General features: G+C 42.9%; 2 protein-coding genes and 2 pseudogenes across 3 annotated transcripts in view; all 4 read left to right on the top strand.

Annotated features, from left to right (window-relative positions):
* Positions 1-24,365, top strand: part of LOC119544040 (UDP-glucuronosyltransferase 1-6-like) — a 235,793-nt gene that overhangs the window by 83,339 nt on the left and 128,089 nt on the right. The window lies entirely within an intron of this gene.
* Positions 2,173-2,270, top strand: LOC119545018 (annotated as a pseudogene).
* LOC119544045 (UDP-glucuronosyltransferase 1A3-like) lies at positions 7,075-9,356 on the top strand. The gene has a single exon (XM_037849073.1). The coding sequence runs from the start codon at positions 7,532-7,534 to the stop codon at positions 8,528-8,530; it is 999 nt and encodes a 332-aa protein (XP_037705001.1). The 5' UTR covers positions 7,075-7,531; the 3' UTR covers positions 8,531-9,356.
* Positions 18,870-18,992, top strand: LOC119545021 (annotated as a pseudogene).

The following is a 24,365-nucleotide window of genomic DNA, read 5'->3' on the forward strand; positions in this document are numbered from 1 at the left end:
AGAGCAGTGCAGTCGCTCCTCTCCACTTGCTTCTCTTTTTAGCCACAAATTCCTAGACAACGGTTAAAAAGTTACTGTGAGAGTATCAAACATCCTTATGTTCTCATTTTCCACTGCACTTCCTTTTCTTTTCTATTCTGCCTGAACTGCTTATTCCCTTTTCCCCACCTGATTTCCCCACCAGTTCTGCCCACCTCACCTGCCCTTGGTGTCCAGAAATTTGATTGGAGCTCTGAATGGGGAAGAGTGAAACATGACATTGAGTGTCCGTTTTGAAACAGTTCAAGATTTTCACGTTGGACAAATGCCTAGCGGGATGAAAGCATAGGGGTCTCACATGAGTCATTCTTACATGCAGCTAGCTTCATCTTGGTTTGTGTTTGCAAAAAGGAGCCTCCCAGGTGATAGTCATTGTCCATCACAAGGTCTTGTACATGATTTAAATGTTGAAATTGGTTAGGTTTGGATTAAGGAGAGTTTCCTGCACTGCTTTATTGTGGATGACAATGATGATGATGATGATGACGATGATGATGATGAGCACAGCAGCAGCTAACATTTGTGGTGCAGTTCTGTATGCCAAGGTCTATATGCCAGGATCTGTTCCAAGCACTGTGCTTTGGACATCTCAAGAAAACCAGGTGGTGTGATATTCAAGCTGTAACCTTCCCATCAATCCCTTTTGCAGAATGATGGTTTCTACAGCATTACAAATCAGTAATTACTTCTCAAACCAGCACCCAGTGCTGCATGCACCTAGCAACTTATTTGTTGAAAAAATGATGACATTCAAACTGGTTGGGTCCAGTTTGGATGATTTAAAAAGAGCTATAGAAACTTCTCATCTCCTTTTGATGATCTAGTGTATCAGTTTCCTATGGCTGTTGTATCCAATAACCATAAGCTTAGTGATGTCAAACAACAGAGTTATTAGTTTACAGTTGTGTAGCTCAGAAATAGTCTTACTGGGCTAAAATCAAGATGTCAGCAGGATCTGGTCCTTTCTTGAGGATCTGTTTCCATGTCTTTCCCAGCCTCTTGAGGCTGCCTGCATTCCCTGGCTTTTGGCCCCTTCCACCATCTTAAAAGCCAGCAATGGTTGGTGGCACCTTTTTCATGCTGCATCATTCCGACACTGACTCTCCTGCCCCCTCTTTCCCTTGTGAATATTTTAGGCACACCTGGATAATGCAGGATAGTCTCCCCATCTCCAGGCCTGCTTATGAGCAAACTTAATTCCCTTCACCACATAACACATTATATTCACAGGTTCCCAGGATTGGGACATGGACTTCTTTGGGGGCCCATTACTCTGCCTGCCTCACCCAGTTATCACTGCTCTGAGGATGCGTAAGGGTTAAAGGTAACAGAGCATTTTGGATCATCAGAAGCTGGGAAACAGAGCTAAAATTTAGATTTAAATGCTTTCTAATTTGTGTCATCTTTATACTTGCATATTATCTTTATATTAGCATATCTTTATACTAATATGAGAAGCAAAACAATGGGACTAATAAGTAAAAAGTTGGGAAACAATTTTCTCCTACCCTAACTGCTCGAATCCAGGCTGTGGACCCAGCCTGTTTAGGTAATGTTTTGAATAATGTTTATAGGGAAGCCATTCATATAGCAAGCATTTATTGAGCACCTACTGGGTGCAGATACCTACCAGGAATTGATGATACAAATAATAAATAAGACTAATTCCTTCCTGTGAGGGACTGGGAGGGAGACGGAGGCACAATCCAGGCATTGTGGTGGTCAGTTATGACAGTGCGAACACAGCTGTGGGAACAGGGGGAGCAACTGATTCTTCTCATGGGCAAGACTTCAAGGGATGCTCCAGAGCAGTGGGGACCCCTGAGCCGAACCCAGCAGGCTTACCAGGGCTTAGCCAGGTGAAGAAAGGAGGCAACTATAGTCATCCCCCAAGACAGAACAGGGGAACTGTGTGCAAAGGAATAAAAAGTCCAAGTATGAGTACTTTGGTGTTGATGGACAGTGCGGTTTGTAGCTAGCAGATGTAGGCCAGGGGTTTCAAACTCAGAAGGCAGATACTATTGAAGATTAAAAATGGAGGAGAGGGTAGACAATAGGGAGTGGTGGATACTGTGGCAATGGAATACCTTACATTCTCTTTCCCATCCCTCCCCTTAAGAAGTCAAATTTAAATTGTTTTAAAACACCAGGCTCTGCAGACAGCAGCCTCCTTGGTAGTGCATGAAGCCTATTGCTCATATGGGTTGCCCTAAGGGACCTTGAAGATGACACTTATTTGTTGATGGTCAGGTCTGACACCATGCCACCCCGAATCTTGGCTCCAGAAAGGACGTGAGGTGCCTTTGGAAAGCCCCAGGGTATAGTAGCCAGAGTCCACACAGGCCAAGCCATCATGTCCATCTGCACCAAGTTTCAAAACAAGGAGCACGTGATTGATGCATGGTGCAGGGCCAAGTTCAAGTTCCCCGGCTGCCAGAAAATCCACATCTCCAAGAAGTGGCGCTTTACCAAGTTCAATGCTCATAAGTTTGAAGACATATTGGCTGAGAGGGATGCACCTCAACCAGATGATTGTGGGGTCAAATACATCCTCAACAATGGCCCCTCGGAAACTGACAGTCCCTGTACTCATGAAGGCTTTGCCAGCACTGCCCTCGCCCAACTTACATCCATCCATAAAGTACTTACTAAAAATCCCTCTGCTCAGCTGTCCAATCTGAACCCGTGCACAGGGCCTCCTGCCCCGGGGCTGGGAATGGGCTTCCTCTGCGGGAGCCACGAAGCCGTCCAGCAGGGGGCGCCGGGAGGACCCGCGTGGGGCGCTCAGGTGTGCGGGCGCTGCTCTGCAGACAGGGGCCCAGCTGTGGCTGCTCCACAGGGAGGGGTGCGAGCAGTGCGGCTGAAGAGTTACTTACTCCAGAGCCTGTTAGTAATTTATGGATTCCCATTCATTTGCTAAATAATTGTTGATTTCTACTTTGATTTCTATGCTTCGTGCTGAAGGAGTCAACATGTGTAAACCATAGCCTCGGCTTAATTGGGGAAAACCAATTGACAGACAAATGGCTAAAAACCAATAGTCACTAATTGCCAGTAATGGGCATTTAGGTTATTTCCTTTTTTTTTTCCTATTTCAGTTTACAGTGCATGGACCTGGATAGGGAAATTATGAGGGAGGCAGGTACAGCATTATAGAGGAAGCCACATTTTAAGTATTTTATATACACAACTCTAAATTTCCCATTTTAACCATTTTCACATGTACAATTCAGTGTCTTGATTACATTCACAAATTGTGCTACCATCACCACCATCCTTTACTGAAAATTTGCCTCTGCATCCCTTAAAAAATAACTCCCCATTCCCCTCATGCCCTGGCCTTGGTAACCTGCAATATACTATCTGTATCTATGAATTTTCTACTTCCAGGTATTTCATATAAGTGAGATTATTCAGTATTTGTCTTTCTGTGTCTGGTGTATTTCACTCTGCATATTTTCGTGGTTCATCCATGATGTAGCATTTGTCAGAACTTTGTTCCTTTTTATGGCTGTATAATATTCCTTGTATGGATGGGCCGCATTCCATTTGACCATTCATCTGTTGGAGGACACCTGGGTGCTTCCGCTTTTTCACTATCGTGAATAACGCTGCTATGAACATTATTGTCCAAATGTCTGTTTCACCACCTGCTTTCAGTTCCTTTGCATGTACCATGATGTGGGATTGTTGGGTCATGTGGTACTTCTACATTTATCTTTCTGAGGAACTGTCCAATTAATTTCCACAGTGGTGGCACCATTTTACAATCACACCTACAATGTATGAGGGTTCCAATTTGTCTACATCCTTGCAATGCTTGTTTTTTACTCTTCTGTTTTTCTTCCCTTCTAGTAACCATCCTAGTAGGTGTGAAGTACTATCTCATTGTGGTATTGTTTCTCATTTCCCTGATGACCAAAGATGTTGAGCATCTTTTTTGTGTTTATTGGCCATTTGCATAAGTTCTTCAGAGAAATGTCTATGCAAATCCTTGGATCATTTTGTAATGTGTTCTTTGTCATTTTTGGTTGACTTTTAGGTGTTTGGTAAATATTCTGGATATTAAACACTTATCAGATATGTGACTAGCAATTATTCTCTACCATTCTGTAGGTTGTCTTCTTGCTTTCTGGAGAATATCCTTTGGTGCACAAAAGCTTTTCATCTTCATGAAGTCTGTTTTGCTCATGCTTTGGTGTCATATCAAAGAAATCACTTTATCCTAGGTTATGAAGATTTCCCCTTATGTTTTCTCCCAGAGTCTTATGGCTTACTCCAGTGTTCAGATCCTTGACCCATGTAGAGTTAACTTTTGTATATGGTGAGAGGTGATGTATCTTTCTTTTGCATGCAAATGCCCAGTTTCCACAGCACATTTGTTGAAGAGCCTATTCTTTCCTCAGTAATCAGACTTGGTACTCTTGTCAAAAATCAGTTGACCATTAAACGTGTAGGTCTGTCTTTAGGCCAGTACCACACTGTTTTGATTCCTGTTCCTTTGCAGTAAATTTTGAAATTGTGAAGTGTGTGGCCACCAAGTTTGTTTTCATAGAAAGCTACTTTTAAGGTGAACCTTTAGGGATGAGAAAGCATTTTTCAGGAGAGAAGGGGAAACTGATGCTCAGAGAGGCTTTGTGGCTTTCCTTAGCTTGGCGTGGGCAATAAGGAACAGAGCTCATGTCTGTTCACCATCCAAGTCCATCGTTGTTCCTCTGCTTGGAGGTGGTGGATGGTGGTGGGAAGTGAGCTCAGTTCTCCATGTGTGGAATCCGAGGTGTCTGAGACACCGGGTGACCTCCAGCGGTCAGAGGACGTGACGGGTGTTTTGTTCATTTCCTGTTGCTGCTGCTGCCAGTTACCACACGCTTAGTGCTTAAAACACCACAGGTTTGTTGCCTTACAGTTCTGGCGTTCAGAAGACCAGATGAATCTCAGGAGGCTCAACGTCGCCCTGTGGATGGGCCGCGTGCCCTCCTGGAGGCGCCAGGGGGATTCAGGTTCTAGGGGTCGTCTGGTTCCCTCTTGAGTCTGCGTTACTGCCATCCCTGTTTCAATCTTTGCACTGATTCTCTCTCACTGGGACCCTCCTTCCTCCCTCCTTCCCTGATAGGCCGTTGTATTTACACTGGGTCCCTCCAGATAAACTAGGAAAATCTCCCTCTTTAAATCATCTAATGTGCAGCCTTCATTCCCTTTGCCCTGGAAGTAACATATTCACTGGGTTTGGGGTTAGGACTGGGACAGCTTTGCCTGACATTATTCAGCCTCCACAGGTGTGAGGACCAGGAGCAGGTGTGAGCTGGAAATATGGGCTCAGACGGGAAGTGCAGGAGAGTGTGGAAGGCACAGAGAGAGCAGAGGGACCATCTCCCAGGGCTCAGGCCCCCGAGATGCCCCTTTCTGTCCCCTGATGTTTCTGGGGTGACCTCAGCCACCCCTCGTCTTCCACCACCACGTGTCTGAGGAGCCCAGTGAATCCGGGCAGCCCCGACCCCTCCCCTGCCCCAGACCCGCGAGGCTGCTGCCTGGACGTGTCCCCCGGGAGCCCCGCGGGCGCCAGGATCGCGCCCCCCCCACCCCTTCCTCACCCCCCACCCTCCACCCTCACCCCCACCTGCTTCCCCGAGTGCGTCCCTCAGGGAAGGCACCGCTCTCCTCCCAGGGTCCCAGCCGGAAATCTGCTTCCCCGGGGCCTCCGAGTCCAGACCCGCGTGTGGAAATCGGATGACACTAGCATCTGAATCAAACGCGGCTGCCTTAGTTCAGGGCGGGGGGTAGGGGGGCCCTTTTCACACGACGGGAATGCTCGCCCCCGTCATCAGAAGGGCGCGTGCTAGGCGCGGACATTTAAAGGGTGTGGGGGTATGGCTCACCCCCGGCTGAGGACTCCTTCCCGGTGTCCTCTCTCCTCCCAGCTCCCCGAGCCCCTCCGCGCTCCCGGGCACACTCCGCCTCTTCCCGCCCTCCGCGCCGCCTCCCTGGGCTCCGCTTCTCCCCGGGCTGCGGGGCCCCCGGGGGCCGCCCCCACTTCCCGCCTCTCCTTCCTGCTGTGTCCCCGCAGCCCTCGCCCCTGCAGGCCGCCGCCTCTGCACACACAGCGCCGGTGTGGACTCCCCGGGTCCGGCCGAGCCCGGAAATCCTCCCGCAGAAGCGCACACCCGGCCGTGCCCGCCCTGCGCCCCAAGGGCCTTCCGTGGCCTTCGGGAGGGAGCAGGGGCCTCACCAGGACCTGGGCCAGGACGTGACATTGGGGCAAAGTCTGAGCATAAACTGCAGCGTGTCAGAAAGGCTCCGAAGGGGACAGGGCCAGAGGCCAGGCCAGTGCCGGCGCCCCCGACCCGTGGGGAGCAGACCCCGGTGGCTGCTAAGGGTTACTCTGCACGTTTAGGCTCCAGGTAGCTGGGACTTTTATTCCATGGGGCGGATGTGGAAGCCTCACCCTGTCCTTGTTTTGACTTCATTCAATCTTGAGTTCCAGTTCCCTCCAGATATAGCCTTATTTGAAAGCAATTCCAACAGAGTCTTTCCTGACCAGTAGGAGGGATACTGGAGAGGAAAACTAATGGGGTCAGACGCCCCCTCCCCATTTAGAGAAAGCTGTCCCTGCAAGGTCATATTTTTCCTGCATGCTACCCATTCATGGGAGGAAAGGGTTTTATTTACATTTTTAATTTACTTTATGAATAAAGGCTTTTTGACTTTTTTTGTCCCCCCTCCATCCCTACACTATCCAGTACTTAAACAACACAAAACAAAACAAATAAACAAAAAAAACCCACAAAAACCAAGGCCAAATTTTTATTCTCTCTAGTTTGACCAAGTAAAATTCAAGTACAGATCTTGTAATTTCACTTTATAAATTCTTCTCGTTTGAAGTATAAATATTATATTATCTCATCAATATCAGTGACGTGTCATAAAACAGCTTTGTATATAGTGCTTTGCAGTGTGTCTCTATTCAACTCTCAAGGTTGTGCTCTTCTTAATAGTCTTTCTTAAATAATTGCAATAGATTCTGAAGAGGCAGGGAGGAAAGGGTTGCAAGAGTGGTGAGATGGTGTCACGGCCAGCTGAGAATTTCTGGTTGGGGACACGGCACCAGTGACCCCTTAGAGCTCAGTTTCCACCTGAGAGACCATTGTTCAGAGGATGTGGGAGGTGAGGAAAGGAACCCAGTGTCCTCACACTTGTTTGGGCAATTGGATGAAACACAAAGGAGTACACAAGGACATGGCCCTGAGAGGGTAGCGGGGTCAGGGGAGTTTATTGAAGAAGGAACATTGGTGTTGCCCTGTGTGCAGACTGAAGGGAGTGTCCAGTGGGTGGAAGAGAAGGGAGAGAGTTCTTCTGCAATGATTAACTTAAGGAGGGCATTCTGTCTTCCAATCACACTCCATTTGCTCAATGGTTTGGTGATAAGATTCACTGAAGAAATGAGGTAGAGAGCACAGCCTGGGTGCAGAGTCACCTGCGTTGGGATTCTGCAGAGATGGCGACAGGATTCCAGTTTTCCCTGTGGGTTCTCCTTGGACTGCTGCTTTTCTTTAGCATCAGGCCCGGGGCCGAGGGTGGGAAGGTGCTGGTGGTGCCCATGGAAGGCAGCCACTGGCTCAGCATGCGGAAGGTCGTGCAGGAGCTCAGCGCCAGAGGCCACCAGGCTGTCGTCCTTGCTCCAGATGTGAGTGTGTACATGAAAGGAGCTGACTTTTTCACTCTGAGAACCTATGCCACTGCCTACACCCAAGAAGAATATCATCAGTTTATGATGGGCCACCCTGAGATGTTTTTTGAAGAAATGCATTTTCTGAAGATATATTTTAAAACTATAACAATGACAAAAAGAGTGTCTATGTTCTTTGAAAAGTCTTGTGCAGAGCTGCTGCATAACAAAGAGCTGATCAGGTCCCTGAATGCCAGCTCATTTGATGTGGTTCTAACAGACCCCATTTACCCCTGTGGGTCCTTGCTGGCTGAGTACCTGTCTGTTCCTGCTGTGTATTTTTTGCGTTTCCTTCCATGTGACTGGGATTTTGAGGGCACACAGAGTCCAAACCCTTCCTCATATATTCCTAGGATGTTAACCAGGAATTCGGACCACATGACTTTCCTGCAGCGAGTCAAGAATATACTCTACCCTCTGACCCTGAAATACATTTGCGATTATTCTTTGTCCCCCTACGCAAGCCTTGCCTCTGAGATCCTGCAGAGAGAGATGTCCCTGGTGGATGTTCTCAGCTACGCGTCCGTGTGGCTGTTCCGAGGAGACTTTGTGATGGACTATCCCAGGCCCATCATGCCCAACATGGTCTTCATTGGGGGCATAAACTGTGCCCACAGGAAGCCTCTGTCTCAGGTCTGTATGGGTTCCAGATGGAGCTCGTTTTTCAAAAACTTTCTTTCCAGTGCTTACATGTCTAAGAATCTTTCTAAAGATGCCTACCTCTCATTCTCTCTCATTCTCCCTCATTTTCTTTGTGGAGATAAATGAAGTGTCTGCAGTAGTGGCGTTAAGTTGGAATGGTCAGTGAGAGGAAAGTGAGGCAGGGGTGAGGGTCCATAATGTGTCACAGAAGCCACGGTGTGGCTCCACCAAGAGCATCCATTGGTAGAGGCACTGCCTTCATGGCTGTGCCATTTCTTCTGCTGTGTAGGAGCAGAGAAGCTGATCCATCTGGGATTTTTGCTTGCTGGTGCTCAGTAGAAGGATAAAGAAACTAGGAAATTGTGTTTGTTGCCAGGAATGGTTTTAAAGGTTCTGTCTTGGAATGGATGGACATGTGATTACAAGGGCACCTACGCAGTCACGGGAATTAGAAGTTTCAAAGAGGTTGTGTAAGTTCAGCAGAAGTGAGACAGTGCCAGAAGGAAGACTGGGGTTCATGATCAGAGAAAGAAGTAAGTCCAACTTTTCTGAGCTTTTCTGACAGCATGTTCCCTGACCTGCAGTTTGTCCTTGGAGTAGAATATGGGATGTTCTAGATTTGGGAAGGCATCATGAAAGTTGCATGTCAAGTGGGTCTTCTACTTCGGACACTGAAATCATCCAAGGATGGTGGTAGGGGTCAGCAGATCACACCATGGGCCTAAGAACCCATTGAAGGTGGGGTCAGTGACAAAGAGACATGAGTCTAATAATAGGTGAAGGGTTTGTCAGGAATGTTGACCACACCACGGAACCCCTTTCGCTTAAACCCAAGTTTCTGCGGTGGAAACTGCTGCTTTACCAATAAGTTCAGAGGCTTCTTACATTAACCCTCAGTATTTGGGTTTGTTTGCTTGTATTCTTGGGGACTGGATTTGGTTTCTTAGTCCACTGAGCAAATTATCACTTCTATGGGAAAATCAGCCCATTTATGTCCTATTCACTTAATTTATATAACTCCTATCATGGTAGATCTTTTTATAGTTGTCATGTTCTTACACTGTTCTTCCTTTTATTCATGAATGTATTATTATAAAGGACTCTAATCTTCATTTTTCTTTTTGATCAAATCACAAGGTATTTATTCTTACTTGATTTTGCCCCTTTGTTGACATGTTGTAAATTATAAATATATTTGCATCTACTAGATGTGCAAAACTGCCTAAAAGTATAGAGACATTTAAAATTATCTGCTGCCATTTTCTTTTAGTTTGTTTATGTGAATGTGTTCTCTGGAGTTAACTGCATTGGTTCAAAGTCTTCCCTGCCATTGTTCTAGCTGGATGACCTTGATCATAATCTTCCCCCAATAAAGAAATCACCCAATAAATATTATCTATCAGCATTATTAATGCTACAATTTAAATATTGTCTGGTGGACAGGGTGTGTTATATGGAGACTGGATGTCTGCCTCACTTAACCTTTAGGGTCCATGATCCTTGTGGTCTTGGATCTACCTTGACCCTTGGCAGTCTCAACAACTCAATCTCAGCAGTTATTTTCTTTTTTATCTTGATGCTTGTATCCCTTGTAGACTTGCATTTGTGGTTTAAACTCTCCAAATACAAGTGTATCTATGAAAATGTCTGTATTTTTGTTTTTCCCATGATATGGTGATGCCAATTGATTTGCTGCTTAAAAAAAGTTCATCTATTTCTAAATCCCATATATTATACGTGATAGGTGCAATGTTATGATTTTTTTCCTGTTAAGTTCTGTTTTTTTCTTTTTTTTTTTTTTTTTCATTCTGTGATATTGTTACTGTTACTTATTTGGTTTGGATAACACACAGATTTGACTCCTGTAAGCAACTTTTGTTATTTTCCTCTAAGATGAAAGATCAAAGTCTAAGTCTTTTATATGTTTGCTTCTTATCTTTCTTCCTTAATGTAAAGGCCCATGATAGATTGGATGATTTTGTTGGTATTCTCAAAGAAATGGCTTTTAGATTTGTTTATTTTTTTCTGCTCTTTTTAAATTCTAGTTGGTTAGTTTGGGCTTATTTTTTAAATTAATTATTCCATTGTTGAGATGATGCATTATAATGTTGAAGGCTATAAATAAAACTTTTCTATGTCCCTTAGGTTTTGATATAAATTTCTCTTTCATTTTTCTTAATAGAATTTTAATTTCAGTTTTTGATCTTTAGTTTTATTTAATGGCTCTCAGAAGCTATTCCTTAGTTCACATATAGTTAAACTTTAGAACATTCCCTTATTTTTTCCTAATTATTTTGTATTCCAGTTAGGTAATTTTTTGTATGAAATCACTGCTGTTGATAGTATCTTAACAGGTATTCTTTGTGACTTCGTATAGAATTGTCCAAGGAAATATGCAAGTCATGTATGTAATTAACAATTTATTAGTAGGCATATTTTTAAAAAACTAAAAAACATATAAAATTCATGTTAATATATTGTATTTATCAAAATCTATAAAATATTATCTTTTCAGCATGTATTCAGTATGAAATTATTAATGAGATACTTTACATCTCTTTTTTTCTTACTAAGTCTTCCAAATATAGTATATATTTTATATCTGTAGCATATTTCAATGTGGACTAGCACAATTCAAGTGCCCTATAGTCATACGGAGCTAGTGGCTTGTATATTGGGCACCATATAATCAATATTTGTAAAGGTTCCATGGATACATCTAAAAATATGTATTTTTGTAAGGATTTATATATAGTTGTAATATTGACTTTGTTGATTGCATAAATCAATTTTTCCTCTTTAAAAATATCTATGATTTATGATTCTTCTATTTTTTGAAGAAGTTGGCATTTATCATTAACTAATATCCCTTACCATCCACCTTATATGACATCAATATTGCTACATTTGTTATTTTTGAATTCCTTGTCTCCTTACATTGAAAAGCAAGCCATACTTTTACAAGTTGACTTGTGAAGAGCATATTAAAAAAAAACAAACTAAAAAGAAACTACTCCAATCTGACACTTTCTTTTAACATGAAAATTTGGCCATTCAACACCACGTATATGCTTGATTTTAGTCCTTTCATTTGGTGTAAGCTCATTCCTTTTACTATTTTCTTTTTCCGTGATAATTTTTGAATTGTGGCACCTTTCTGTTTCCATATAGGTGACCTTAACTTTCCTGGTTCTTCCAATAAAGCACACAGTTCTCTGATTTGGGATGGAAACAAAATGCCAAACATTTCTTCCACCCAGATGCGTGGTTTGTTTTTTATTTTATTTTTTATTCATCTTTGTATTGAGTTGATTATATCTTCAAGTATTTTTCCTGGAATATAATAAATTATAAGTTAGGAAGTCATTATACACCTGAGAATGTCCCTTACTCCACACTGAGCACCAACTTGTTTGGGTGCAGATTCATTAACCTCCCTGTTACCACCTGCAGTTTCTAGTGTGCAGGAGAAATCCTAAAGCTAGTCTCACTTTGGTTCCTTCAGAAGTAGCTTACTTTTTTCTCCTGGTTTTATTCTTATATTCTAGAGATTGATCTTTTTGCACGACCTTGCCCCAAACACAGTGTCTTAGATTCCCAAGGCTGTTGTAACAGATTACCACAAACTTAGCAGTTTAAAACAACACAAATTTATTATCTTACAAATTTATTGTCTGGAAGCCTGAAGTCTGAAATGTGTCTCACTGGCCTAAAATCAGGGGCAGGGCCCTCTTTCTTCAGGAGGCTCTAGGGATAATGTGTTTCCTTGCCCTTTCCAGCTCCTAGAGGCTGTGCACTTTCCTTGACTCATGGAACCTTCCTCCTTGTTCAAAGCCTGCAGTGAGGCCTCCTCAAATCTCGGACCCTTCTGCCTCCCTCTTTCATTTATAAGGGCCTCTGTGATTCCATTGGCTCCACCCAGATATTCTATTTCAAGATTCTTCATGTAACCATATCTGCAAAGTCCTTTTTGACATGTAATATAACATAATGACATGTTCAAGGGATTAAGATGAGGAGATATTGTTCTACTTAGCATACACAGTAAGCCTAAGTTAAACCCATGTTATTGAAAGCTTGGAGATTTCCCTCTGTTAAGTCATTGAAATTTTGTTCTGATTTATTCTTTGTGAACACCTGTGATCCATAGATTTCTCTTCTTTCAGCCTCCATCACTATCATCTTCCTCTTCAACTTTCTTATTTTCTCGTCTTTCACCCCCTGCATTCTGGGAAAGAAGAGCTATGTCACTGATTTTATTTTCTGCATTACCAATTGTGCTCTTTATTGCTTAATGTAAATTTTTAAAAAATTCATTTTTTGCTTGTTTCAAGTTAGCTACTGCCCCCAGAGATATAACTAAAAGAATTTTCAACAATTTTGTTTTTATACATTCCCAAGGTAAAGAATTTCTCTGAATTTTGTCAAATATAGATATCACAAATGAAGGACTCTCACTGGCGTTACATTAATATTTCATCCCGAGTGGAAAACAAACAAATAAGGAGCATGTGAAGCTGATTTCTGTTTGGGTGCACTATAAGTTTCACCTCAGTAGGGGGAGAGGGTTTTAGAGGGCACTAAAGACTCCAAAATTCAGCTGAATGGGATAAAAGTAGAGAATAGGCTATTGTGTCAGTATGAGGCTGTTGACAACTTCTCAGAGTTCAGTCACACAAGACTGGAAGTGAAGGATTCAGAAGAGAGTGGGAGGAGAGGAAGTGAAAGAATGAGCATTTACTGAGAAAGTTGGATGAGAAGGTGGAATTGGGTAGTTCTTAGAGAGTCAGGTGAATGATTCCCCACAGCAGGGAAGGTCTCTGTCCCTGTTTCAATACAGAACAGTGGGACCAGAGGTGAAAATACTGATTTATTATTTAATGTTTGCCTTAATTTGCCAGAGCTGCTGTGTCAAATACTGCACAATACATTGGTTTAAAAACAAGCACTTACTGTCTCTAAGCTAGAAGTCTAAAATCAAGATGTCGGCCCACTTCACTTTTGTTGCCTGGTCAGCAGTGTTCTGGTGATGGATGCCTCTGTCACACGGTGATCTGTTTTTCTGGCTTCTTTTGTTCACCATAATGTTTTCATGGTTCATCATGTTGTAGCATGTGTCAGAACTGCATCCCTTTTTATGGCTGAAACCTATTCCATTGTATGGATAGACACATTTTGTTTTCAGTTGATAGCTATTTTGGGGTGTTTCCACCTTTTAGCTATTGTGAATACTGCTGCTACCGACATTCTTGTATACAAGTTTGCACTTGAATACCTGTTCTCAATACTTTTTTATATATACCTGGTAGTAGAATTGCTCGGTCATGTGTAATTTAATGTTCAACTTATTGAAGAACTGCCAATCTGTTTCCTACAGAGTCTGTACCATTTTAAATTCCCACTAACAATGAATGAGGTTTCGAAATATCCATGTTCTTACTAACATTTGTTATTTCCATCATTAAAAAAATATTTTATTATAGCTATCCTGGCTGTTGTAAACTAGTATCTTATTGTGATTTTGATTTGCATTTCCCTAATAAGTAATGACATTGAGCATCTTTTCATGTACTCATTGGCCATTTGTAGATCTTCTTTGGAGCATTATCTATCCAAATCATTCCCAGTTTTTAATTGGGTTGTCTGTCTTTATGTTTTTGTTTTTGTTTTTAACAGTTCTTTATATATCTGGATATTAAACCCTTATCAGATATCTGATATATATTTTTCTCCCATTCTAGGGGTTTGATTTTCACATTCTTGATGGCTTCATTTGAAACATAAAAACATTTAATTTTGATGAAATGCAATTTATCAATGTCTTCTTTTGTTTCTTCTGCTTTTGGTGTCATATCTAAAAAGACTTTGCCTAACCCAGAGTCAAACAATTTACACCTCACTTTTCTTCTAAGAATTTTACAGTTTTAGCTCTTATATTTTGTCATTGATCCATTTTGAGTTAATTTTTGTATACGTGTGAGGAAGGGATTCAACTTCATTCCTTTGATTGTATCTATGCAGTTGTCCCAGAATTCCTTCTCCAGTGTAATGTCCTGGGACTCTTGAACCAGTGAACAATAGAGCTACACTTGACTTCCCTCATTTAATAGTGGTGATATAATCTATAATCACATTAGCTCTTTGGACAGCCCCATTATACTCTTGACTAAATGAATTTATTGCTAGACTTTGTTGCATGCAACTTTATTGGCTTACATGCTGGGTAAATCTCAGGGAATATCTGGTGAGGTGTGACTTGCTACAGGGATCAAACCAGGTCATCAGGACAAATATTTCATCTTCTTTTATCTGCTTTCTTGGCAATGACATCGGCCTCAGGTTATGACACTCAGGAGCAGAGAATCCAGCCTGATTTCTTTTCCCAGGATTCTTAGGAAAATCCTCTGTCTTATTGTCTCTGATTAAGTCACATGCCATCTCTGAACTAATGATGTGGCCAAGGGCATGAGATGTGCCAAGCAATTGAGAGCTGGGTCACATGTTCTGATCCCGCGCATACATATGAGAGTCTGGGAGAGGGAAGGTTGCTGGGATGGGCCAGGAAATGAATTGTTCACACTGGGATTAGTTTACAATTGAAGGTATTCTCTTTAGATTTTTCATTACCAATGTATCTTATCAATTTAATATCTTAAAGATTTCTCTGTGCCTAAGTTTCTTGTAAGGAAATATGAGGAGCACTAATTCAGAATGTCTTCAAGACAATGATGGGTGATCTGGGAACCCTTAAAGCAACTGATTGGGGGTTTATACTCCTTTTATATTTTAAGGCTCTGTCTTTTGTTCCCTTTATATATATATTTTTTCTATTGTGATACATGTTGTTACTTTTTAAAAACTTAAACTTGTAACTGAACAATTTTTCCAAGATAGGAAGAGTATTAATAAGTATGGGTCTTTTTCCATTAATGATGCTTGGAATATGTAAGCCTGTCTATAGTAGATTTTGATCTTTATCAGCTCAGGAAAGTTTTATTCTTTGGTAATTGTATTATTTTTTCTCAATTTTTGCTATTTTAAAGAATCAATTTTTGAGGTATTTCCTAAGGTTCTCTGCAAAATGCTGGATACCAGGATGGAACGCATGGCCCCTACCACCCCTTAGAGCAGGGCAGTCGCTCCTGTCCACTTGCTTCTCTTTTTAGTCACAAATTCCAAGAGAATGGGAAAAAATTACTGTGGGAGTATCAAACATGCTTATGTTCTCATTTTCCACTGCACTTCCTTTTCTTTTCTATTTTGCCTGAACTGCTTATTCCCTTTTCCCCACCTGATTTCCCCACCAGTTCTGCCCACCCCACCTGCCCTTGGTGTCTAGAAATTTGTCTGAAGCAGTGTGAGCAAGTTAGGGTGGTCACTGCCTAGACACCCCTGAAGATGGAGAAAGAGAGTAAGTGAGAGGAAGGGGCAGCAACAAACAAGATATGATTTAACAAAGGTGTATGAATTCCGAAATTTCTAAATATAAACATATATATTTAGATGCTGGCATGTCAGAATATTGGAAAGGAGGTAAATGACATGGTGGAACTGTAACCTATATCATCCTTTGAAATTTGCTCTATAGCTACTCGTTGAATTGTGCTGTGAAGGTCTTCACCTTTCTGTATGTACCCTATATTGTACAATAAGGAAAGAACTGAAACTGTGAAACTGCAACCTGTAACAATTTTTGAAATTACCTATATAACTGCTTGTTGAGCTATATGTACCTATATTACCTATACATACAGAAAGTTAACACCTTCCTGTATGATGTTATATTTTACAATAATGGAGATAGTTGAAGTTGTGGAACTGTGACCCATGATATTCTTTGAAATTTCCTAGCTACTTGTTAAATCATACTTTGAAAGTTACTACTGTTATGTATATATGTTAAAGTTCACAATAAAAACTGTATTAAAATTAAAAAAAAATGTATTTGAAAAGATACTTAATATGTATTAAGAATGGAACTTTATTCCTGCCACTGCACACTGTTATTTGTTTAATTCTTTCCTATTATAAATTACAATGCAATCAAAGCCTTTACGCATGAATCTGTTGGTGCAGATCCAGTTATTTTCTAGGGATTGATTTAGAGTTGGAGATAGGACAGCTTGGAAAGTGTGGTATAGATGATCTAGTTGCAACTTCCTTCTCACAAATTATTTCTTCGATTTTGCTGGTCTGTGGAGCTAACTGCTACTTTATTGCCTTATCAATCCTAATGGAGTCCCCCTGGAAATTGAAGATCATGACTGTTCTTCCATCAGGGATAGAAGAATAGTTGTGCTCTCCTACTGGAAACTTTATGCATGACTTCAACATTTTTCCAAACTCCTGATGCCTGTAGTCAAGTTGTTTCCAGAAATGTGCTCCAATTTACACTTCCATCAGAGTTATTGTCACTGTCACTGGATATTCTTATTTCTTTAGGAATTTTGATACTTTAACATAAATAAAATGGTTTTTGTATTTTCAAAAAAAAAAAGAGAAAATTTTGATTGAAGCAGTGAATTGGGAAGAGCAAAACATAGCACTGAGTGGCCATTTTGAAATGGTTCAAAATTCTCATGTTGGACAAATGCCTTGCAGGTAACAAGCAAAGGAGTCTCACATGACTCATTCTTTATATGCAGCCAGTTTCTTTCCAGGTTTGTGTTTGCACAAAGCACCCTCCCGGGTGTTAGTCATTATCCATCACAAGGTCTTGCACATGAATTAAATGTTGAAATTGGTTAGTTTTGGATTAAGCAGAGTTTCCCACACAGCTTTACTGTGGATGATGATGATGATGATGATGATGATGATGATGATGACGACAATGATAGCAGCAGCTAACATTTGTGGTGCAGTTCTGTATGCCAAGGTCTATATTGCCAGGATCTGTTCCAAGCACTGTGCTTTGGACATCTCAAGAAAACCAGGTGGTGTGATGTTCAAGCTGTAGACTTCCCATCAATCCCTTTTGCAGATGATGGTTTCTACAGCACTAAAAATCAGTAAAACCACTTACTTCTCAAACCAGCACCTAGTGCTGCATGCACCAAGCACCTTATTTGTTGAAAAAATGATGGCATTCAAACTGGTAGAGCCCAGTTTGGATGATACTAAAAGAGCTATAGAAACTTCATGTCTCCTTGTAGTAATCCAATGTATCAGTTTCCTATGACTGCTATATCAAATTGCCATAAGCTTACTGGTGTAAAACAACAGTTATTATTTTACAGTTGTGTAGCTCAGAAATGGTCTCACTGGGCTAAAATCAAAATGTCAGCAGGATCTGGTCCTTTCTTGATGATCTGTTTCTATGTCTTTTCCAGCTTCTTGAAGCTGCCTACATTCCCTGGCTTGTAGATGCTTCCGCCATCTTAAAAGCCAGCAGTTGTTGGTGGCATCTTTTTCACGCTGCATCATTCTGACACTGGCTCTCCTGCTCCCCCTTTCCCTACTGATTATTTTAGGTGCACCTGGATTATGCAGAATAGTCTCCAGGTCTGCTGATAAGCAAACTTAATTCCATTTACCCCCTTAATTCCCTTTGACATGTAACATGGCATATTCACAGGTTCCCAGGATGGGGACGTGGACTTCTTCAGGGGCCCATTACTCTGCCAGCCACATCCAGTATCACTCCTCTGATGATGGCTTAGAGCTCAAGGCAACAGAGCATTTTGGATCATCAGAAGCTGCAAAACAGAAAAATTTAGATTTAAATGCTTTCTAATTTCTGTGTCTTTATAATTGAAACTGAATGCAAATCATCTTAATACTTGCACATTATCTTTATATTACCATATCTTTATACTAATATTAGAAGCATAACAAATGGGCTAATAAGTAAAAAATTAGGAAACATTTCTCTCCTACCCTAACTGCTCTAATCCATGCTGTGGACCCAGCCTGCTCAGGTAATGTTTTGAATAACTTTGACAGGGGAGTCATTCATGTGGCAAACATTTATTTACCAACTACTGTTGCAGATACCTACCAGGAAGTGGTGACACAAAGTTAGTAAGACTAAATCACTCTCCTGAGGGAGATGGAGACACAATCCAGACATTGGTTTAATGTGTTATAACAGACGGTGTGGACATGGCTGTGGGAACAGTGGGACCAAGTGATTCTGCTCATGGGCAAGGTATCAGGGGAGACTCCACAGATGTGGGGACCCTTGAGGTGAGCCCGGCAGGCTTACAGGGCTTAGTCAGGTGCAGGAAGGAGGCAAGGATAGTCATCCTCCAGGAGAGAACACTGAGAAGAGTGTGCAGAGGAATAAAAAGTCACAGGAGTAGTTTGGTGTTGATGGAGAGCGAGGTTTATAGCTATTAGATGTAGGCTAAGGGTTTCAAACTCAGAAGGCAGATACTATCAAAGATTAAAAATGGAGGAGACAGTGGACAATAGGGAGTGGTGGGTACTGTGGCAAACCAATCACCTTACATTCTCTTTCCCATCTCTCCCCTTAAGAAATCAAATTTAAATTATTTTAAACCGTGGGGCTCTGCAGACAGCAGTCTCCATGGAAGTGCATGAAGCCTATTGCTCATACGGGTTGCCCTAAGGGACCTTGTAGATGGTCCTTATTTGTTGATGGTCAGGTCTGACCCCATGCCGCCACCTATCTAGGCTCCAGAAAAGTATGTGAGGTGCCTTTGGAAAGCCCCAGGGTACAGTAGCCAGGGTCCCCACAGGCCAAGTCGTCATGTCCATCCACACCCAGCTTCAAAACAAGGAGCACATGATTGATGCACTGGTCTGAGCCAAGTTCAAGTTCCCCAGCTGCCAGAAAATCCACATCTCCAAGAAGTGGGGCTTTACTAAGTTCAATGTTGATAAATTTGAAGACGTGTTGGCTGAGAAAGAAGCACCTCAACCTGATGGTTGGGGGGTCAAACACTTTACCAAACATGGCAGGTAGCAGGTCCTGCACTCAAGAAGGCTTTGCCAGCGCTGCTCTCGCCCAACTTGTGCCCTTCAATAAACTTCCTGGTCATCTAAAAAGAAAAAACTAAAAATCCCTGGGCTCAGCTGTCCAATCTGAACCCGTGCACAGGGCCTCCTGCCCCGGGGCTGGGAATGGGCTTCCTCTGCGGGAGCCACGAAGCCGTCCAGCAGGGGGCGCCGCGAGGACCCGCGTGGGGCGCTCAGGTGTGCGGGCGCCGCTCTGCAGACAGGGGCCCAGCTGTGGCCGCTCCACAGGGAGGGGTGCGCGCAGTGCGGCTGAAGAGTTGCTTACTCCAGAGCCTGTTAGTAATTTATGGATTCCCATTCATTTGCCAAATATTTGTTGATTTCTACTTTGATTTCTGTGCCTGGTGCTGAAGGAGTCAACTTGTATAAACCACAGCTTTGGCTTAATCTTGTGGGGAAAACCAATAGATACGCTGCAAAACCATTAGTTGCTAATTGCCTGTAAGGGGCAATTTAGGTTATTTCCGTTTTCTTTGTCTTGCTTTTCTTTTTTTCTAGTTTTTTCTATTTTTTTCTATTTCTAGTTTTTTCTATTTCAGCTTACAGCACATGTATAAGCTGAAATAGAAAAATAAATAATGAGGGAAGCAGGGACAGCATCATAGTGGAAACCACTTTTTAAAAATTTTATATACCCAACTCTAAATTTCCCATTTTAACCATTTTCAAGTGTACAGTTCGGTGGTATTTAATACATTCACAACAATGTGCTACCATCACCACCATCTTTTACCCAAACTTTCACTCTGCATCCCTTAAGCAATAACTCCCAATTCTCCTCACTGCCTGGGCCTGGTAACCTGTAATCTACTATCTGTATCTATGAATTTTATAGTTGTAGGTATTTTAAATAAGTGAAGATTATACAATATTTGTTCTTTTGTGTTTGGCTTATTTCACTCAACAGGATGTTTTCACGAGTCATCCATGATGTAGCATGTACTAGAACTTTGTTCCTTTTTATGGCAGAATAATATCCACGTGGAATGGATGGCCCACATTCCATTTGACCATTTATCTGTTGAAGGACACCTGGGTTGCTTCCACTTTTTCAGCATTGTGAATAAGGCTGCTATGAAAATTATAGTACAAATGTCTGTTTCAGCAACTGCTTTCAGTTCCTTTGGATGCACCATGATGTGGGATTGTTGGGTCCTGCGGTACTACTACACTCATCTTTCTGAGGAACTGTCCAGTTGATTTCCACAGTGGTTGCACCATTTTACAATTACACCTACAATGTATAAGAATTCCAGTTTGTCTACATCTTTGCAATGCTTGGTCTTTGCTTTCCTTTTCTTTTTTCCTACTAATAACCATCCTACTGGGTATGAAGCACTATCTTATTATGATATTGTTTTGCATTTCCCTGATGACCAATGATGTTGAGCATCTTTTTTGTGCTTATTGGCTATTTATATATCTCCTTTGGAGAAATGTCTATTCAAATCCTTGGCCATTTTTTAATTGGGTAATTTGTATTTTCTGGTTGACTCTTAGCTGTTTGGTAAATAATCTGAATATTAAAGTCTTATCAGGTATATGATTAGCAATTATTCTCTCCCATTCTGTAGGTTGTCTTTTTGCTTTCTGGATAATATCCTTTGGTGCACAAAAGCTTTTCATTTTCATGAAGTCTGTTTTGTCTAATTTTTCTTTGTTGCTCATGCTTAGGTGTCATATCTAACAAATCACTCTAAATACTAGATTATGAAGATTTCCAACTATGTCTTCTTCTAGAGTGTCATGGTTTTACCTCCAATGTTTAGATCCTGTCGCATTTAGAGTTAACTTTTGTATATGGTGATAGGTGAAGTAACTTTCTTTTGCAAGTGAATACCCAGTTTTCCCAGCACATTTTTGAAAGGACTATTTTTTCCTCATTGATCAGACTTGATACTCTTGTCAAAAATCTGATGGCCTAAAATGTGTGGGTTTATTTCTGACTGTCAATTCTATTCCTATGGGTTATGGGCTTGTCTTTATACCAGTACCACTCTGTTTTGATTCCTGTTTCATTGTCATAAAATTTGAAATCGGGAAGTGTGAGACCTTCAACTTTGTTTTCAGAGGTAGGTACATTTGAGTTGAATTACTATGGATGAGAAAGCATTTTCCACGGGAGAAGGGAAACTGATGCTCAGGGAGGCTTTGTGGCTTTCCTTAGCTTGGTGTGGGCAATAAGGAACAGAGCTCACGTCTGTCCACCTTCAAAGCCCATCATTGTTCTCTGCTTGGAGGTGGTGGACGGTGGTGGGAAGTGAGCTCAGTTCTGCCTGTGTGGAATCCGAGGTGTCTGGGGACACCAGGTGACCTCCAGCGGTGAGCGGACGTGACGGGTGTTTTGTTCATTTCCTGTTGCTGCTGCTACCAGTTACCACACGCTTAGTGCTTAAAACACCACAGGTTTGTTAACTTACAGTTCTGGCATTCAGAAGACCAGGTGAATCTCAGGAGGCTAAACATCACCCTGTGGATGGGCTGCGGCCCTCCTGGAGGTTCCAGGGGGATTCAGGTTCTAGGGGTCGTCTGGTTCCCTCTTGAGGCTGCATTACTGCAATCCCTTTTTTGATCTTTGCACTGATTCTCTCTCACTGGGACCCTCCTGCCTCCCTCCTTCCCTATGAGGGTCTCATTACACTGGGTCCCTCTGGATAATCCAGGAAAATCTCCCTCTTTAAGGTCAGCTGATGGGCAGCCTTCATCCCCTTTGTCCTGGAAGTAACATATTCACTGGGTTTGGGGTTAGGACTCGGACAGCTTTGCCTGACATTATTAGGCCTCCGCAGGAGTGAGGACCAGGAGCAGGTGTGAGCTGGAAATACGGGCTCAGACGGGAAGTGCAGGAGAGTGTGGAAGGCACAGAGAGAGCAGAGGGACCATCTCCCAGGGCTCAGGCCCCCGAGATTCCCCTTTCTGTCTCCTGATGTTTCTGGGGTGACCTCAGCCACCCCTCGTCTCCCACCACCAGGTGTGTGAGGAGCCCAGTGAATCCGGGCAGCCCCGACCCCTCCCCTGCCCCAGACCCGCGAGGCTGCTGCCTGGACGTGTCCCCCGGGAGACCCGCGGGCGCCAGGATCGCGCCCCCCCACCCCTTCCTCACCCCCCACCCTCCACCCTCACCCCCACCTGCTTCTCCCTGGTCCTTTAAGTCCAGATAGGAGTGTGGAAGTCAGATGACAACAACGTCGGAATCAAAACGCTGCTGCCTTAATTTAGGGCAGGGGAGAGCCTTTTTCAAGTCACAGGAATGCTTGCACCTGGTGAAGGGCGCGTGCTAGGCGCGGACATTTAAAGGGTGTGGGGGTGTGTCTCACCCCCGGCTGAGGACTCCTTCCCGGTGTCCTCTCTCCTCCCAGCTCCCCGAGCCCCTCCGCGCTCCCGGGCACACTCCGCCTCTTCCCGCTCTCCGCGCCACCTCCCTGGGCTCCGCTTCTCCCCGGGCTGCGGGGCCCCTGGGGGCCGCCCCCACTTCCCGCCTCTCCTTCCTGCTGTGTCCCCGCAGCCCTCGCCCCTGCAGGCCGCCGCCTCTGCACACACAGCGCCGGTGTGGACTCCCCGGGTCCGGCCGAGCCCGGAAATCCTCCCGCAGAAGCGCACACCCGGCCGTGCCCGCCCTGCGCCCCAAGGGCCTTCCGTGGCCTTCGGGAGGGAGCAGGGGCCTCACCAGGACCTGGGCCAGGACGTGACATTGGGGCAAAGTCTGAGCATAAACTGCAGCGTGTCAGAAAGGCCCCGAAGGGGACAGGGCCAGAGGCCAGGCCAGTGCCGGCGCCCCCGACCCGTGGGGAGCAGACCCCGGTGGCTGCTAAGGGTTACTCTGCACGTTTAGGCTCCAGGTAACTGGGACTTTTATTCCATGGGGCGGATGTGGAAGCCTCACCCTGTCCTTGTTTCGTCCTCATTCAATGTGGAGTTCGAGTTCCCTCCAGATATATCCGTCTTTGACAGCGCTTCCAACAGTCTTCCCTGACCAGTAGGAGGGATACTGGAGAGGAAAACTAATGGGGTCAGACGCCCACTCCCCATTTAGAGAAAGCTGTCCCTGCAGGGTCATATTTTTCCTGCATGCTACCCATTCGTGGGAGGATGAGGGTTTTGTTTTTTTATTTTATTTTATAAATTAACATGTAAAAACTTTTATTGTCCCCCACCACCTGTAGCCCATCCAGTACTAAAAGAAAAAGCATAACAATACCAAAAACAAAACAAACAAACAAACAAAACACACAGAAAAAACAAAAATCTTTCTGGTTTGAGAGGATATTGATGGTTCAAATGTAGGGTACTGATCTTCAATTTCCAGAATGTTGGATTAGTAAATTAGTAGTCATTTTCTTTATTAAATACGTGCTTGGATTTTTAAAAAGATCTCATAGCGTTTTTAACATGTTTTGAATCCTAAACCAGAAATTGTTCAGAAATTCAGTGAAGAAATTAACAAAAACTTATTAATGCATCAGAGTGGAAATTGAGATTAAACATCTCCAAGTATACCTGACATCTGTGCCATTGCATTAGCACTTATGCAGCCATTATTTTAGATGTCATAATGATTCACTCACCATTCAATTCCCAGCAGGTGCTCTGTTGGATGAAGGAGAATAATAATAATTAACAGCGTCACCATTTCCAATTTTTATTCTCTATAGTTTGACCAAGTAAAATTTAATTACAGATCTTCTCGTTTGCTTTTAAATATTCTTCTCATTGGAAATATAAATAAGTAGTTATTTTCTCATAAATAGCAATGACGTGTCATAAGAACAGCTTTGTATGTTGTGCTTTGCAGTGTTGCTCTGTTCAACTTTTAAGGTTAATCTTTTCTTGATAGGCTTCCTTAAATAATTTTGTAATACCTTTTTACAAGGCAGGGAGGAAAGGGTTGCAAGAGTGGTGAGATGGTGTCATGGCCTGCAGAGAGTTTCCGGTTCGGGACGCACCATCAGAGCTCATCAGTCTGTGATGAGAGACAGTAGTT

Source organism: Choloepus didactylus, chromosome 9 (assembly GCF_015220235.1).
Source record: "Choloepus didactylus isolate mChoDid1 chromosome 9, mChoDid1.pri, whole genome shotgun sequence".
Taxonomy (NCBI): Eukaryota; Metazoa; Chordata; class Mammalia; order Pilosa; family Megalonychidae; genus Choloepus; species Choloepus didactylus.